General features: G+C 40.2%; 3 protein-coding genes and 1 long non-coding RNA gene across 5 annotated transcripts in view; 3 read left to right on the top strand and 1 right to left on the bottom strand.

Moving 5' to 3' along the window:
- Positions 1-2,251, top strand: part of si:dkey-28e7.3 (trafficking kinesin-binding protein 1) — a gene marked incomplete at its 5' end in the record, with an annotated part of 17,438 nt that extends 15,187 nt beyond the window's left edge. The window contains 3 exons of the mRNA XM_034861473.1: positions 271-459; positions 693-795; positions 1,641-2,251. Of these exons, the coding sequence (XP_034717364.1) occupies positions 271-459; positions 693-795; positions 1,641-2,040 (692 nt within the window). The remainder of the gene's footprint in view (positions 1-270; positions 460-692; positions 796-1,640) is intronic.
- Positions 2,252-2,285: 34 nt separating this feature from the next.
- LOC117937722 lies at positions 2,286-3,400 on the top strand. The gene is made up of 2 exons (XR_004655224.1): positions 2,286-3,081; positions 3,116-3,400. It is a non-coding gene; the product is annotated as an uncharacterized LOC117937722 (long non-coding RNA).
- A 78-nt stretch (positions 3,401-3,478) lies between these two features.
- LOC117937708 (gastrin/cholecystokinin-like peptide) lies at positions 3,479-4,336 on the bottom strand. 2 transcript variants are annotated; one of them, XM_034861869.1, is made up of 3 exons: positions 4,168-4,336; positions 3,802-4,047; positions 3,479-3,661 (listed from the first exon to the last, which is right to left on the bottom strand). In XM_034861869.1, the coding sequence occupies exons 2-3, from the start codon at positions 4,043-4,045 to the stop codon at positions 3,585-3,587; spliced, it is 321 nt and encodes a 106-aa protein (XP_034717760.1). In that variant the 5' UTR covers positions 4,046-4,047; positions 4,168-4,336; the 3' UTR covers positions 3,479-3,584. The 2 variants fall into 2 exon arrangements, with proteins under 2 accessions (XP_034717760.1, XP_034717752.1); XM_034861861.1 differs by lacking the exon at positions 4,168-4,336 and having other exon boundaries at positions 3,802-4,052.
- Positions 4,337-11,392: 7,056 nt separating this feature from the next.
- Positions 11,393-17,166, top strand: LOC117937561 (keratin, type I cytoskeletal 19-like). The gene is made up of 9 exons (XM_034861613.1): positions 11,393-11,773; positions 13,320-13,445; positions 13,739-13,821; positions 14,053-14,209; positions 14,365-14,526; positions 14,641-14,766; positions 14,934-15,163; positions 15,873-15,913; positions 16,017-17,166. The coding sequence occupies exons 1-9, from the start codon at positions 11,471-11,473 to the stop codon at positions 16,121-16,123; spliced, it is 1,335 nt and encodes a 444-aa protein (XP_034717504.1). The 5' UTR covers positions 11,393-11,470; the 3' UTR covers positions 16,124-17,166.
- Positions 17,167-18,245: the final 1,079 nt, after the last annotated feature.

The raw sequence follows: 18,245 nt of genomic DNA on the forward strand, positions 1-18,245 counted from the left end.
TCTGCAATGGAAAACGGAAGTATAATGGGCCGAGGCGAGCCGAGGCAAGCTGTTACCAGCAGTGGAAAAACGCCATAGGTCTACTATTTCTTTTAAATTTTGCCACGTTTCTGGGATGGAGCAATATACATGGGAAGCCTGAGGTGTTCACTTTTCACTCCCATTGCCAATGTGCAAATGGAAAAAAAAAAAAAAAAGAGGCAAACAATCTGAAATAATCATATTGATTTCTAACTTTATAAATAACACGTTACTACACACTGTTGTCAGGATCGGTGACTCTGCACCAGTGGCAGCAGTTGGCCAAACCAAACCTGGGAGGCATCCTACATCCACGTCCGGGCGTGCTGACTAAAGACTTCAGGGAGCTCGAGGTCGACATACAACACGTCTACAGTCTGAATGACCTGGAGGAGGATGAACTGGACCTTTCGCAGCTCTCCGGAACACATGGCATGGGTAGGACACACACACACACACACACACACACACACACACACACACACACACTACACTGTTCCACTAACTTTGTCACTTTATTAAATCCACTCTAAAATCCATGTTAACTGCTTTCCTTCCATTAATTGTATAGTGCTACTTTAGATTCCAGCTTTACTTGCTCTTGTAGTTTCTCATTGAAAGTCACTTTCATCATAGTTTAATGCTCCTTTTCTGCCTCCATGACCTCGCAGTCTCTCCATCCGGTCCCAACCTCTCTCAGACCTCTCCCACACATCCCATAACCACCTGCCAAGTCTATCAACCCTCCCTTCTCATCCCCCCCTTCTCCACTAGGTAAGAATAAACATACTGTAAACAAATTAGCATGCTGTGTTGTCTTTGTGTATTTTTTAACAGCCCTGGAGTTCAGTTTAAACTTGGACTTGCTTTTGTATTGTTGTGATGTACCTGAGTTACCGTTAACTGAAAAAGAGTATTCTATGTCCACTAATCCACATTTTTTATTTTTGCAGCATCATTTTCATTCAATAAGTGTGGATGTTCCAGATTTCCTTTCTTCAATGCTGTTTTTTCCTTCCCCTATACCTTCTGTTCTTTACCCCCACAGTGGCAGAAATCGTCTGTCAAGGCTCTTCCTCCAACTCTAAAAGGAGCCTTCGGGGCAAAGTAAGAGTTGAGGGTTATGGATACGCTATGAATGCTGGATTTCAGTACTAACTCCAGAGGCCCGGTACCACGTCTGTTTAACTAAATAACACTTAGCTTAATAAGTAATTAGTCTGTATAAGAACATTTGCTCAGACCTTATTGAAGCCATAAAAGCTACTTTATGGGACTAGCATGCACTGTGTTGCATCTGGCTCCTCCTACTAACACTGCTCTGACTTGTTTGTACTCCCCACATATTCTTGGCTTGTAACACTACACGTTTTAATGTCTCTTCCCTTTCTAGGTTCCCATCTTGGCAAACCGCTAGATCCTGTTTCATCACAGCTGCCACACTAACATCACGTTTATCCATCTTACAGCTATGATGAATAAACAAACTGAAACTGTTAAAATTGTCTTGTTTTTTAATATTTGTGTATGAGCTTGCATGTTTGTGCGGAAAAAATAACAGCTTCTACTTGTTGTGGTGTTGTTTTTTGTGATTGTTGTTTTTTTTCTTCTTCTGGCAGCCTTCGCTCTTTCGGCCTGCCATCTTGTCGGAACTGTGAGCTCATGAGCACTTCATCGTCATCCTACCAGCATCACTTTGGGCTGGGAGGCCAGACTACCACCACCACCACCCCCCCAGATGTAGCTGCTTCATCACTGGGTCTCCTGCAGCTGCTGCATGAGCGTGGCATCTCAGCCTTCCCATGTCCCATCCACACCAGCCATAGTACAAAACCTTCCCCCTCCACAGCAAAAGACAAATGTGGAGGCTCACTATCGCACAATGAGGGAAGAAGGAACATTTTCAGTTTGAACCTGGTGGAAAAGCTTCGAAGTCTGGGGTTGCACAGAGTGGCAGCCTGGGGGACGACGGGCCGCAATTGGGAGAGAGAGACAGTCAGTCATCCTCTGAATATTTGATGAGGGCTGTTCCCCCCCTTCCTCCTCTCTCATTCACCGTAGTGACTTTACATCCAGCCGTGGGATCCCCACTGGGCCGTTCAGGGCCCACAGCTCTGGTGTCTTGAAAACAAAAGCCACAGAATTAGCTAGAGCCAGACTTTAACGTCAGTAGTGCACAGTGATATTCTTTTCTATGAATGTGTGTACAGTAGTTGTGTGTGTGTGTGTGTGTGTGTGTGTGTGTGTGAATGTGTGTGTGTGTGTGTGTGTGTGTGTGTGTGTGTGTGTGGCATCTTCATCCCAGGTAAAAACCCTGAGAACCCAATCACCAGTCTGTTTGCTTGCAACCTTCAGAACAGAAACAGCTTCTTTTTACACATAAAAAAAGAAACTTCATTAAGAAAAAAAGTTTTATACCTTGTTTCTTGATTGTCATTTTACACATTTACCCTGTCGCTGGTTTTAAAAACAACAACCTCATCTGTCATTTCGCTTTTTCCAAAGTGGAACATCACTTTGTGTATATGACAAAGTTGTCATTTGGGAAAGTTAAAGTAAAACATATGTGCAGTAAATTATTGTTAGTTGAAACCACAAACCAATGCTGTCACACTGAAGAACTTTCAAATGCACTAAAGTACACTCTTGTCTTCCTGCTTATTAGCTTCTACATTGAGAAAAGCATGTTGTACATAAGACTGTCATGTAATACTGAATTAAACACTTAAGAAACTGATCAAGAAGTATTGCAATGACAGATGATGCACTGACTGAACTGAAAAATATTAATGATGACATCCTTCAGCTGCTCTACAGTTCATCACCTGCTTTCACATAGCATATGTTAAGGCTGCACACAGTACAGTGTCACCTGATTTCTGACCTTTATCCTGAGCACCTCAACAAAAACAAATCAGGTGTGCCTTGCTGCATCAAACACAGTAAATGTGATTTCTTTTCTATAAGCAATATGTATATATTACAGCACTGCGTTGACTGAAAAATTGTACGTAGAATTTTGAAATTGCTGGGATATAAATGAAATCCGAATGGGTTTGGGTCATTTAAAGTGAATTCTCCTTGCCGTTAACAGGAATCCTCATTTATGGACAAGTAGAAGAGTGGTCCTAATTATTAAAACGGCATGTTTCGTTCAAATCTTTCTGGACAATCAACTGTAGCAAAAAAAGGCATAGGATTGTGTGGCTATAAAGGGAAGAAATCATAAACACAAGTTCTAATAATTTGTGTTCTGACTTAAATCAACCAAACCACTGTTTCTCTGCACTTCTGTTTGCTCTGTCCTGTGTTAACGTTGGATCTGTGAAATGTTTGTAAATTGTACCACCTGTGGATTAAAGTTTGCATTTCCATCCTTCAAACTTTAATAAGTCTCTCTTTTACCTCATGGCAGTGATGAAGACATATAGGACTATTGTTATAATTCTGCAAAATGGTTTTATTGATAAAGTTGGAGTGAAAGTGAAACATTGACTTTATATAAAATGCGAACAAAAAGCCGTAAGTCTGAGCTCTCGGGGCGTTGTTGGCATGGTCGTGTCTCATTCTGCGTCCCGCCGTCCGAAGTCCACCCAGCCTTGGTAGTCCCGATCCGACATGCACTCAGAGTTCATCATTCCTACATGAACCACACGCAGGTGTGAGCACATCTTTAGATCTCTGCCAACTCATTCGATCATGCAATCACTCTATTGTGTAATGACACAAGCAAAACAAATCCATCAGAGCAGAACTTTCACACCCTCACCCACAGCATACCTGAAATTGCTTGCATTATTTGCTTTGTCATAATCTCCCTTTCATCCTCCGATAGGTGTGCCCGTCTCTCCATCCGTGGAGGGGAAGCCTTAGGCGCCAGCTTCTGTCTGTCCGCTGAGCCTCTCACTTTCTCCCTCTTGGCTAGAAGCTGCTGTAGTAGATGAGTCTCTTCAGCCTCTCCAGCTGCTGAGGATACTAGCAGTGCAACCAACAGTGCAAACACCACAATAATTTTCCCTGACATGTCTGTGTACAAGAAAAAAAAAGAAGTTATATATATATATACTTGAAGTGGCAAAATAATAAAAAATTCTAAAGCTGAATTGGAAAAAATCAAAAACAAAATAATGAACAAAAAAAGGTTACCTGTGAAGACTGTATGTGCACAACAAGTGTGATCCTTCTGGTGCACAACAAGCAGATCTGCTCTTTTTATACCGCAACTTTGGTGTGAGAAATATAGCCTCAAATCAGGGACAGATAACAGTGTTCGCTGATTGATTGGTACACGGATGCATTGGCAGGATGTGCGTAAAGGAAACGATGGACCACTATACCCACAAATCCATTCTTATGCTTTTCGCTTACCTGGAAAGGCCTTTTTTTGCACTGCAATAACAATAAAACAAGTCAATGTGTTTACATAAGAAATCCAATACTCCTTTAGACCCTTTGGCTAATACAGAGGACTTGATGTAACTGTAGCCAATGAAAACGTGATTTTCTGGTGTTCTAAAGTGGCTTCCTTAAATCAGATGTCTCCACTCTAAACAGTTACTATTATTCTAATTATCAACACATGTTGGAACAAAACAAACAAATTCATTATTTCCCATTTCCATGTAGCATTTGTGTGGTTTAATTTCAACCCTGGACGGGCTGTGGACAGTTTTTCATTTTCCGTTTTAGGTGGAGCTGAATGGTAATACAAAAAAAAAGGCAAAGTGTGAATAATTTAATGATTGGCCTGAACTTTCCAGATGACGTACATTCTACCCTTTTAGTAAAAATACCACAGAGAACGTGGTTGACATCAATGCTGTTTACATACTGTATAGATTTTCTACAATTGGCCCAGTTGTTGTGTATCCAGTTGCCACTGACAACATTTGATGTATAATGTCCACAAAAACAGAAACACAAATACGTCCTGCCAGGTTGTGAAAGCATCAACTGGATTTATTCAATCAATTGCCATTAGGGGTAACTTGTAAGAGGTAAAATCAGGAGGGTTTACAGCAAAAGGACAACACTTCGGTGGTGGAAAGGTTTAAGAACGGTATGATCAGATCTGACTTACCCTACTACCCACTTTGATTCATGAGTAGAAACAACAGCAACACAATGGGAAACTGAGAATTCACACAATAGACAAGTGTTTTGACTAATGAATAAATCTGAGCAGCTTTACAGTAAATCCAACCTCGCAGAAACATGTCTCTACTGGTTGTTGGATTTTCTGTGACCTTTGAGTCATTATTATCAAACAGAGCTCTTGGTTGTGGCCCCAGAGGCGCTGTACCAGAAGGTTGGAGATCTCATCATGGATGTTGATGGGTGCGCCATCTGCCCATCCTCAGAGGTCCGCAACCTTGGTGAAATCCTGGACTCCATCCTCTCTTTCCATACTCACATCAAATCCCTCCCTAAATCAGTCTTTTTTCATTTCAAAAACATCTCCAGACTCCGGCAATCACTCTCTGACTCCGTTTCAGAAACCCTCATTCATGCTTTCACAACCTCTCATTTGGACAACTGCAATGGAGTCTTGTCTGGGGTCCCCAGCAGAACCCTGGACAGGCTCCAGTCTGTCCAAAACTCTGCCACCAGGGTCCTTACCAATGACAAGACCAGGCAGCATGTCCCCCCAACCCTCATCCACCTTCACTGGCTCCTAATTGAGTCCTGCACAAATCCCCCACATCTGGCCCCACAGTACCTCTCCGACCTCCTCCATCCATACACCCCACCCCGAAACTTGCGGTCCTCAGACGCTGGCCTGCTCACCATTCCCCACACCAGACGCTGTACCTTTGGAGACAGAGCCTTAAGTGTTGCGGCCCCATCCCGTTCGAACACCCTCACTGCGGATATCTGGATAATTTAAAAAAGATCCTGAAACACCACCTGTTTACCACAGCCCATAACCTCCTTTAACTAAGACACAGTAATTGTGTAAACTGTCCTTGGGTTTCTTGAAAGGAGCTATATAAACAAAAGATATTATTATTATTATTATTATTATTATTATTATTATTATCATTATTATTATAATTGTTATTTCCAACAACCTTGAAAGGGAAAGACACTTACAGGTCTTACATTTGGCTTTCATGCTCTTAATCCCCTGATTAACAGGAACCACACACACACCCATCACTAAAATCTGACACACACCCATTACAAGATCTGATAAACGTCCCAGACACCACATACTATCGACAGCTTGTCACTTTACTTTGACCTGTGATCTAGGCTAGGTCCAAATGAGACACCCATGCTATCAGGCCAGGGTGCAGTAGGTACTCTGCAACCTTTTGTTTATTGTTGCAGATGCTCCTCTAAGATAATTCTTGTAATTTTAAGCTACAGCACTTGTGGGGCTGGTGAAGGTTATGATGAGCCTTTTACTTACTTACTAGAGTGTTAATACGTTCATGGTTAAGACCACAATTTCTTCATCCTCAGTGTTTCTGTAGCTTCTTATCTCTCTGGTGTAACTTTCATTTTTTTGAGTCATGATCATGTTCCCAAAACAGTAACAGCAATATTTATAAAGAAAGGTTTGACAAATACTTTTAAATCACCCTGGTTCTTCTTTTCTTTGATTGTTAAACGACAGTTGGCAAAGCTGGAGCCACTGGTGAAAAACTCTTCACAAAGTCTGCACAGCAGCAGTTAATGTGGACCAAACTTGTTTTTGATTTGTTGAACACAGTTTTCAAAAGTCTGCACAATGGCTTGTGGTTTTCCAGCACTTTGTTCAAATGCTGACAAAGTGCTGTCAGAACTGTTAACCACACACATTCAAAACAGAATAGATTTTAGCTGGTGCGTTTCAAACACTACTGATTTGAAAGACAAAAAAGTCCAGTGTGCTCAGGAAGTTCAGTCAGATGCTCTCTGCCTTGGATTTCCTTTTTTTCTATGCTTAACTGCTGATTTCAGATTTCAGCTACAGGTCTAAGCAAGTGTCTTGTGATACTGTAGTTTGTGATGAAACAAGGGCTACATATATGAACCATGTTGTGAATCATGGTTCTCTTTGAGAGAGGAAGGGTTGAGGGTGCAATCCAATCTGCAAGCGCTACAGTTGCATCTGTAATGGGAATTTCCCACCAAACAAACAGGTGAGAATTGCATCCTTACAGTAAATTATAACATTACAGGAATTCATTTTTCTGTAATAACGTCAATCACTACAGACAAAGGAAAAATATCTAAAAATCCACTGAAGCAAACTGTTGATTTTCGTTCCTTCTTGTTTACCTGCAAAAGTGGTGTTGTAACATAAGAAATTTCATGTGGAAGAATTTCACTCTTTCCTTTAAAGAAAATGTGATTTGTGAGAGGGTTAGGGTGAGGGTTAGCCCAACATTCAAGGTTAGGCTTGGATCTGAGTATCACAACATCAGGCTAGTTGTGACCACTGTTGTTTAGCTTTTGAAAAAAAACTGTAATCCACAGTAAATTGCCCAATACACAGAAAAAAAGTATTTACTGCCGTGAAAAAGAAGTTAAAAACATAGATCGAATATACGCCATTTTCTGAGGTTGGGATGAAAACATTGTTACTTTTGCACAATTAACTATTGATGATAACCCGAATACTGTACTAACAATTTGCTGAATTTTTTTGAATTCATCAAGGCGTCGCATGAAACTAAGAATAACAAACTCTTGGATGATCCTATACAAATTTGAGCTAGTATCTGTAAAAGAATGATTTTTCAAAGTAAACTTAAATTTGGATGTGCGTGAAAGCCACAAAATAGTGGCGTGCAAAGTGTTAACTTTCACTTTCCTCTGAAAGGTGCGGTCCATAGCAAATTAGGATGATTTTTTATTCTGCCAAATGTTAGACAAGCTTCCAAAGAATAAGGTGTGACTGTGATTTTATTGCGTGTGTGTGTGTGTGTGTGTATTTGTGTGTGTTGTTTTATGGCAGTAAGTACCTGGTCATGTTTAGAATGTAAGTTCCCCTTAATGATATAACTACAAACTGGTTTGTCTACATCCTTTGCTTCTTTGGAAAGTATATAAATATATTCAATGTTCAAACTTAAATAGAAAGCAATTAAAAAGAAACAATTTGTGATGGTTAAAAACACATCTTGGTTTCTCTGCCACTCCTTTGACAGGTTTCTTTGATCAAGACAATAATGATGGTGCAGGTACAGGTAGCTGCCGGGAGCGTGGATGTTTTGAAACCACTAATCACCATAAACTTTGCTGTGCTCTGGGTTAATCTCATTTAAACCCCCTTGCAGCTACTGTTACATCCTGTTTTATGGTTAATGTTCTGTCTCAGATAGAGAATGCCTTAATGGATAAAAGTCTGCTGATTGCAGCTACAGGATCTTGGAAACCAGCAATGTGTCACGGAATTTAATGAATTCATCATCTATCAGATTAAATGAGCCCAAAAACTAGCAAAATACAAACTCTCCTTCTCTCACTGGCTCACTTCTTTACCGTCTGCTTTTGGTGAAGCGTAAGGTAGTTAAAATGGGCTCCAGTGCACTATAGTTACTACCAGCTACCATCGTGAAGTCACATGATCAAATAGAGATGTGACATTAGACAACATCAACACGCATACTATTACATCATTACATATCTTTACATGGCAAAAGTAAAATGAAAAAATGAAAAAAACAAAATAAATGATGTCAGGGGTGCAAAATTTTCGCCTTTTAGCCAAAATCGCAGTTTTGAATTGTTGGTATAAATTGTGTCAATCCAATTTTTTTGTGTGCCCTAGACTGATGTAATTCTTAGAAATTATAGCAGTAATTACGTTACTTCTTTGGTGCGTCCTTCCAAAGTGTGTCTTCAACATTGTTGGAGGGCTCGCTCTGTCTAAGGGCCCCCTGACCCCCGGTGCAACCACACTGCCTGCACTTTCTTGATTTTGTTATACATCCATGATATCTGAGCCCCCGGTGAGACGGCTGTCTTACACCACCGCACACCACTGAAGGTAGCCTACCAGATCAGCTAACCTGTGATTAGAGATAAGGGAACACTATTAACACTTGTGATTGGATGCATAGCGGTAAGGAACATGCCCCCCCAGTTTAGTCAGAGGCGGGGCTAGAAGTGGGGCACCAGATGATATCGGACCGCTGACCATTGGATCAGAGTACTGTGACTTGGCTGCCTGTTCTGCCAATTGTAAAAGAATGGTTTTTCAAAGTAAACTTAAATTTGGATGTGCGTTAAAGCCACAAACTAGTGGCGTGCAAAGTGTTAACTGTCCCTTCCCCTGACGGTGCGGTCCACAGAAGATTAAGATGATTTTTTATTCTGCCAAATGTTAGATAAATTTCCAAAGAAAAAGGTGTGACTGTGATTTGATTGTGTGTGTGTGTGTGTGTGTGTGTGTGTGTGTGTGTGTGTGTGTGTGTGTGTTTGTGTGTGTTGTTTTATGCTGTTAAGTTCCTGGTCATGTTTAGAATTTCCCCTTAATGATATAACTACTAACTGGTTTGTCTACAGCCTTAGCTTCTTTGGAAAGTATATAAATATATTCAATGTTCAAACTTATACAGAAAGCAATTAAAAAAAAATGTGACGGTTAAAAACACATCTTGGTTTCTCTGCCACTCCTTTGACAGGGTTCTTAGTGATGGTGCAGGTACAGGTAGCTGCAGTGAGCATGGATGTTATGAAACCACTAATCACCATAAACTTTGCTGTCCTCTGGTTTAATCTCACAATAGTTACTACCAGCTACCATCGTGCAGTCACATGATCAAATAGAGATGTGACATTAGACAACATCAACACGCATACAGTAGACTATTATATCATTACATATCTTGATATGGCAAAAAACAGTTTTGAATTGTTGGTATAAATTGTGTCGATCCAATGTTTTTTGTGCCCTGGACTGATCCTTACATTTATAGAAGTAATAACATTAATTCTAGTCTTTCCAAAGTGTGTCTTCAACATTGTTGGAGGGCTCGCTCTGTCTAAGGGCCCCCTGACCCCCAGTGCAACCACACTGCCTGCACTTTCTTGAGTTTGTTATACATCCATGATATCTGAGCCCATGGTGAGACGGCTGTCTTGCACCACCGTACGCCACTGTAGGTAGCCTACCAGGTCAGCTTCCCTGTGGTTAGAGATAAGGGAACACTATTTACCCTTGTGATTGGCTGTACAGCGGAGAGGAACATCCCCCCCAGTTCTGATAGTCAGAGGCGGGGCTAGAAGTGGGGCACCAGATGGCATTGGCCCCCCTGAAATATGATTGACCCCCCGCTAGTGCCCCCCCATCCATTCAGCTGGAGGACTGTCAATCTGACAACTGTGATTTCCATTGGATCAGAGTACTGTCACTTAGTGGCCTGTTCTGCCAATTTTCCCAGTCCTAGTCACATGACTTAATGATGTTTCCATGATGACTATCCAAAAGTATGATACCACGGAAGCATCACTGGATTTCAAGTGGCAGACTGAGCTTATAGTATAGAAAGTGTGTATTGTATTTGGATATACAATTTGTTTAAAATGAAAACAAGTACAAATAATATTGAATGTAATGTTTTATTAATCAAAATAACATCATGTTGTTCTTTCCTATCCAATATTTCCTAAACTTCAAAGCGTAGTTTCTGTGCTGTATTTTATTGGTCATCCCTGTCCCACCCCACTTAAAAAATCATGGAATCGCCCCCAGTAGTAGTGGCCAGTGTTCCATGGATGTTTCATATTAATGAGTGCTCCACTCACCACTTTTTGACTGTTGAGTGCAGCATCCTGGTAGTCCTAATGCTCTCCATTGTGCCACACTTCGTCAGATTGAACCTATGCACTCAAAATAGCAAGTTAAAAAACAGAAGTGCATTAATTGAGACACACCAATAGTCCGATAATTGTCTCAGTAATGTCAGTTGCACAGAAGTTAATTGCTAATTCAAGCTAACATTAGCCATCAAGTAAGGCCGTAAACACCTAACCCCTGAATGTAGTGAATCCAGAAATGTTTTGCTGTATTGCTTATGAATTCAACTTTTTTATTTGTAAAAGAAAGATTGTTTCTGCAAACGTCATAGTGTCACTTTAAAGAAATTCTGTCAGTAGATGCTGCTTACACTGCGAGCAGACATTATACTGATTCAGCCTCAGTATAACAGACATTGAAAGGAAAAACAATTATCTTCATGGCTGTCTGGATGTCAGTCTGGTTATCAGACTCAGTAAGCCGCCTAACCAGATGTTCAACCTGTCTTCAACAGGGTGTCACAAATGCCTCTGAATAAACAGGTTAGTAAAAAAACATCTTTGCCTATTAACATACCACACATTGCTGTGGCATGGGGCCAATCTCGCCCTCTCACTCATATAAAAATGGCCACTTGTCTCAGGCAGAAGCACTCCTCGGAGACTCTCCAGCTCAGCTCATCACCTTCAGGTCAGCTCACCTCCACATCTTACCATGTCGCTCTCTTTCAGCCGCCAGAGCAGCTACAGCGCCCGCCGCCTCTCCAGTGGCAGCGCTATCCGCCTGAGCAGGGGGGTGCAGCTGGTTGGAGATGGCCAGACCCTCATCTCCACCGGGTCCTTGCAGAGGCGCACGCCCAGCGTGTACGGGGGCGCAGGAGGTTACGGGACCCGCATCTCCCAGTCAGCCTTCTCCTCCTCCGGGTCGCTGTCCTCGTACGGCGAGACTGCAGTGATCAACAACGAGAAGGTGACCATGCAGAACCTCAATGACCGCCTGTCATCCTACCTGGACAAGGTAAGCCCTGATGATGATGATGATGATGATGATGAGTGATAGGTTTAATATTTAAGCATGCAAGTTTTCAAATGTATTTCCAATTTTATTCTGGTCTTCCACATGAGGGTTAGTTTTGATGTAACCCTGTCCCACAGTTCAGAATAGATTGAAATGTGTGACTCTATTTAGAAGTGTCTTCCATATAAGGAGTAGATTGGAGGTAACTATCCCACAGAAATAGAATAACTTGTCATCTGTTGAAGTATCTACCATCATTTCCGTATATCATTCCCAGATATCAATGATCATGATAACTTCCCAATGCTGCACATTCATTTGACTTTTTCTTAGACCCTTATAACATTTTTTTTTGCTATCTGCATTAAATACACAAATTATTTTTAATTGGCAGTGGCTCAATTTGCTCCTCATAACAATATGCCTGATGAACACATAACACACTATATAATCTGTCCTAACACACACACATTCTATACTTTCCGGCATGTGCAGTGACTCACGCATACCCACAAAGGGTAAACTTTGAAGGATTTGGTCACAATGGCTTGTCTTAAAGCAAGTAAAAATGCGTCTTGTTCACACTGGTCTTTAACACATTCCTTCTTAATGCACTTTCAATGTAAGTGATAGGGGAAAAAAAACACAGCTTTTGTTCTGTGCAAACATCCTGTATGTACATGTATCTCATTGTCATATTTTATTTCAGTGTGTCGGAAATTAACATGAGGCGTCAGCAGTTTGAATTTGACATTTTTCTACCTTCATATTAGCTTCAGATGAACTTAAGAATATTAATATCTGAATAAACATACAGTAAGACTTTGTTGTATTAACTTATTTGGATCAACACAGTTTTGGTAAATTAATTTGTTTGTATAAAGATAAGGGAAAAGGTCAGGGGTTTCCAGAAATATTGGGCTGGCAGTGGCAGAAAGTACATGTATTTAAGTACTGACTGTACTTATTTACAACACTGTGAAGTAAATAATTATACTACATTTTAGATGCAAGTATTGCACTTCATACTATACTTTCTTAATTTGGGAGTTACTTTGCAGATTAGTATAACCCATAACCTTATAATGAGTAAAAAGCATTGTAAAATAAAGAACCCATTAATACCTTTACCTGAAATAAGCTGCATCTTAACAGCGCTACAACATTAAAATGCTTTTTACATGTAAATACATCAGTGAGTAATAAAACACAAAGCAGCTTTCTGCATAACTACTCTGCAATACTACTTTAATATACTGTACATTGTGTTAATTATACTTACATAACTTTAAGAATACTTAAAGAATAAAGTGAACGTTTTGAGTGTATATCAGATGGTTCATGGTAAAAATATATATATAAATGGCACAATGTTTTAGTTAAATTGGAAATAGATTTGCCCAGAATAAATCCAAGGAAAAAAGAAATTAGCTTCCAAGCGCCACTCAGGAGTAACGAGCCAGAACTAGCGCATTTTATGAATGAACACATCTGTCATTTGTCATCTGTCATTGCGTGATGCGCCACGCTGGGTTTGTGTCTGCAGGTGCGCTTGCTGGAGTCCGCCAACAGGAAGCTGGAGCTGCAAATCAAAGAGTTCTATGAGAAGAAAGTTACTGTTTCCAGTGACTACACCAACTTCTTCACCACCATCGCTGAACTCCGAGCTCAGGTACCGCTCACATGTTACACATCATGACACATTAAAAAAAATATATAGCCTATCTAACATGACTATTCTATATCACAAGAAACACAGCCAAAGCATGTATGACACGTGAACACTTAATTATCTAGCTTTCAAACTAGAAACCTACAGTAGAAAATAACGATTCTGAAATATAATTAGTAATTTTTTGGCGTCTGCTACTGGATATAAATATCATATGTAAGGATGAGTCTGTCTGCTAAAACAAGCCATCTTCCCCCCCCCCCCCCCCCCCCCCCCCCCCCCCCCCCTTTTAGATCATGAGTAAATACTCAGAAAATCGACGTATCATCCTGCAGATTGACAATGCGCAAATGGCTGCAGATGACTTTAAAACAAAGTAGGTTTACCTTCCTTCCTTGAATCATGCTGTAATTCATTACGCAGCATCCTATAATTTAGTTTTGATATATTTTAAAACTAATTTCAAGACAGATTTGTTATTTTAGTCTGTCATTTAGAACAGCTTAAAAAATATGCTTTGCAATAACACATACATCTACTGGAACAGCACAGCACAGAGAATTAGGATGTAGGTGTTTTTTCTCATTCAGTTATCTTCCTTCTGTAGGTATGAGGCAGAGCTGAAAATACATATGGCGGTGGAGGCCGACGTGTTACGTCTCCGAGGGACCCGAGACAGCCTGACTCTCAACATCACTGACCTGGAGATGCAGCTAGAAGGTCTGAAAGAGGAGCTGGTCTACATGAAGACCGCCCATGAGGAAGTGAGAAAACCATTCAGAGAAAAGTCTCCTGTTGTGAAAAAAAGCAGGATGGCGCGCTTTCTGCTCTGTTTCTAAGTACAATGGTGCCATCTGTTGGTGTGGTGGCATGCATGACTTACACACCTGTATAAGATTAAAATGTGTCCATGTTGCAGGAGAAGCGCCTGCTGAATGTCCAGCAGGCTGGCATGGTAAACGTAGAGGTGGACAGCAAAAAGTCTGTTGATCTGACGTTGATCCTGCAAGAGATAAGGGAGCAGTATGAAGCCATGGTGGTGAAGAACAAGCAAGAGGTTGAGAAATGGTTCCAATCTAAGGTGAGATGGGAGAACAATGGGCCTGAAAATGTAAAAACAATGACGATGAAAAGATTTACATATGGCAATGTGATGATATTTATTGTATGTGTGTGTGTGTGTGTGTAAAACAAGGTGGAACTTCTCAACAGTCAAATCACAACATGTACAACAGAGGGGAAGACATTTTCCACCCAGCTGTCAGAGCTGAAGAAGACCCTCCAGACTGTGGAGATAAGTCGGGAAAGCCTCCTCAAAGAGGTGGGCCACAGATGGACTGACTGAACGCAATTGAACTCTCTCACTGTGCATGTATTTGTTTGAGCAATTATTTAATTTAGTATTTTCCAGATACATCAGGAAGCTATAACTTTATCATTTCCTGTCAGGGCAATTCTTTTTAATAGTTTTTCCCGTCTGTCCTGCAGATTCAGTGCTTGCAGCAGAATAAGGAAGAAGTGAACAGTCGATACACCAAGCAGCTCAGCCAGCAGCAGCTAACCATCAACACGCTGGAGGTAGAGCTGCAGCAGCTGAGAGTCTCTCTGGAGCAGCAGCAAGCCGATTACAATCTGCTGCTGGACATCAAGATGAGGCTGGAACTGGAGATCGCTGAGTACAGGAGGCTGCTGGAGGGGGAGAGCTATGAACAAAAAAAGTGAGTGTTTAATTTCTTTAAAGTGAAAGCAGCAGACAATAGCAAAAGAAATACAATATGTATCTAATAAATGGGGAAATCTCTGTATGTGTGTGTGTGTGTCTTATCTCAATAACAGTTCATCCAATGTACTTCATATTTGGTTTTCTGGGTACCCAATGAAATCAGGGTTTGAAATTTGGAGCAGTTTGGACAGCGTTGGATGTTGGATATAAATACATTTTGAAATAAACTAAAAGGCTCCACAATAAAGGTTGAGGAAAAAATGTTGAGAAAAAAAAGCGCTGCCATTACACTGGCTCTTCTCTGGCTATGCCCTTCACTTTGAAAGCCAAGCTTAAATTCACTCAGAGCATTTTTCTAAGAGGAAACTCAATGAAAAGGCATGTCTATCCTTCACAATATGGTTACTCCACATTTTAATTGTGATATTTTGTTAGTAAAATCTGAATCTGCATGTTCCTCTGTCAGGTAAATAGAGGACAACGTTTTCCTTTGAATTAGAAGTACACAGTAAGGCAGTAGTAGGCTCTATAGTGGAGTTAAATGGTGGGGTCCTTCTGTAACTGATTTTGGGGCACATTGGTTCTGGAGAAAGCTGCAAGCAGCCACACCACAGGCCGGATAATCGGGTTGTTCCAAAAAGGTACATTTTGAACAGGCACCGTATGCTGCTAGTGTTTTAAAATAATGTTCCCTCTCTCCATAGGACTGTGGTCATCAGCAAGGTTGTTGAAGTGCAAGTGGAAGGTAAGAATCCCAATCATTCACAAAACCAACGTTTCTCATTGTGTAACAATATCATTGACTAGTGGCTCATTGCACACATGATGTTTGTTGTCGTCCTCTGCAGAGCATAAACCCCACATCGAAAGAAGAGTGAAGACCATTGTGGAGGAGATTGTTGATGGGAAGGTGGTGTCCTCCACTGTTGATACCCAAGTGCAGGAAATTCAGTAACACCTCTGCTGACGCAAAAGTAAATTTTTTTTCTTTATTTACTAGCTAAATCATATAATACCTGCTAAATGAATAATTTACTAAGTCAGCGTTTAACTCAAGTAATTCAAGTTGGCCCTATACCTTTGAGCGGGGAAATAACTAAATTAATTAGTAACAATGGAGGAGCTCAAAATGAAAGTGAATAAAAAATGTGAGTGATCGATTATTAAAAGTGATTTGATTCAAACAGCCGTAATATATTGAGAACAGAGCCATGGTTCATACTTTGCCCTGTATTACATTCATCATTCATCTTTCACAACACATAATTGCCAGTTACCATTTAAAGAAATTGGCCTCAATAAGAGTGAAAATAACATACATTAATTGAAAAAAGTGACACATTGTCAATTCATTTGACAAACTTGATTGGCAGCTGATTATCAGAGAAACGCTGTTTCAGCCTGTTCATGTTGTGAATGATAAATGATGAATGTAAGATGGGGGAAATAATGAAATAAGGGCACTGTGCATGACTGTTTTAATCAAATCAGTTTTAAATCAATTCACTTTAAAGTTTTCAATTCACATGCATTTTTACTGCTTATTTTTCGTAATTCACATGCATTATCATCATCTCCATTTTATTAACTCATTTTAGTTACTTCATGCATACCAAGACAGTTCCCAAACAAATCACATATATCGAAAAAGCACTTAAGGGTTTTAAGTAGGTTACTTTGGCATTTTCTTTCTTTTCTTTTTAAATGCAATGATACATAGCAAGGTTACAGCAAGTGATGATTTTTCCCTGATGGATGCTCGCCCTGATAAGTCTGAGACCAGAAAGCATGTATATTCCTAATCAAAAATGTGTATTACAATCCAAAATGGTGGATTAAAGTTTGAACATGGGGTTTTCTTTAGGAAAAAAACTCAATAACGTTGTTGTTGTTGTCTGAAGCTCAATTTGGGGCCTCCTGTATTTTCCCTGTGCAGATACTTTGCCCTGAAGCACAACCATAAACCAAAATAAAGCAACATCTGACATTGATTTTAAGAGAATATGTTTCTTTTTTAATTTCACTAACGCCCACTAGGCGTCACCCTTCTCTTTCTCTATACAAGTTAAGTCCTTTGTGGATTAAGTCCACATTTGTAGATTGTATTTTGCTTGAGTGGAAACAGATTGTTGCTGAACAAGACACATTAAGAAACACAATTATTCTAGTCACAGGACAATAAACAATAATCCACAAATAGCAAAAAATCAAGGAACAATATTGATGCCATGTTGTATGTTGTGGGGTAATAATCACGTGTGATACTGAATATGATTTTCACAGTAACATGCAGAAAGTAAAACCCTTTTTTAAGTGTGGATTTGGTTCTGTGAGGTTTACAACTCACCTAAATTTCTTCATTTGGGTGGAGTTCATCGGTGAGTCAGCCGCCTAAAGAGTTAATCCCTTGGTCAGAGTGACTCAGCTTTAAAGATTTCCTTCCTTTCACTGCTTTTGTGCAGCACTCTACTAACACATTATTGCCATTTATCAACGGTGCTATTAAATGTCATTAGATTTTGTGGTGCCTGCAGTTCTGGGCAGCAGGGCAATATCAAGTTTAGGCAAAGAGGATCAGATTAATTTGCCTCACTGTCTAGACCTTACAATTAAAATGATTGTGCAAAACTAGACAAGACGTAGAGATAAAAAAAAAAACACTGTGTACTGTTACTGGACCCTTGCAACTTGCAACCTGCATACAGAAAAGTCTCAGTTTAAATTTCAATCAAAATGTTAAATTTATCCTCCTGGTGTTAAACTTCATGCCTCATTGTAAAAGTAAAAAAGTTGTCTTACAGGGTGAGAAAATTCCCTGCACATAAGATTTAGAGTAATTTTCCCTGAGGGATAATTGTTTTCACGGCCAGTTCATAGGAACATACAGATATACACACAGCAACACATAGCCACATACAGATATAGACAGTAGCCTACACACAATCTCCATGAATGCATTCACCAGCTGCTATTGTAGAGGGGGACAACACTGTGCTCTTTAAGGTTGAATCAACTCTGTGGATATTTGATTTACCGAAATACAAAAAATACGCTAGGTCGTGTTACTTCATGGTGGT

The sequence above is a fragment of the Etheostoma cragini genome, chromosome 2, assembly GCF_013103735.1.
Source record: "Etheostoma cragini isolate CJK2018 chromosome 2, CSU_Ecrag_1.0, whole genome shotgun sequence".
NCBI classification, from domain to species: domain Eukaryota; kingdom Metazoa; phylum Chordata; class Actinopteri; order Perciformes; family Percidae; genus Etheostoma; species Etheostoma cragini.

Excerpts from the sequence above, each read along its gene's own strand:
- LOC117937708 (XM_034861869.1), bottom strand. The coding sequence starts at position 4,045 with ATGTCAGGGAAAATTATTGTGGTGTTTGCACTGTTGGTTGCACTGCTA. Across the intron at positions 3,662-3,801 it reads AATAATGCAAGCAATTTCAG|GAATGATGAACTCTGAGTGC; the intron begins GTATGCTGTGGG and ends TGGTTCATGTAG.
- LOC117937561 (XM_034861613.1), top strand. The coding sequence starts at position 11,471 with ATGTCGCTCTCTTTCAGCCGCCAGAGCAGCTACAGCGCCCGCCGCCTC. Across the intron at positions 13,822-14,052 it reads GCAGATGACTTTAAAACAAA|GTATGAGGCAGAGCTGAAAA; the intron begins GTAGGTTTACCT and ends TTCCTTCTGTAG. Across the intron at positions 15,164-15,872 it reads GAGAGCTATGAACAAAAAAA|GACTGTGGTCATCAGCAAGG; the intron begins GTGAGTGTTTAA and ends CTCTCTCCATAG.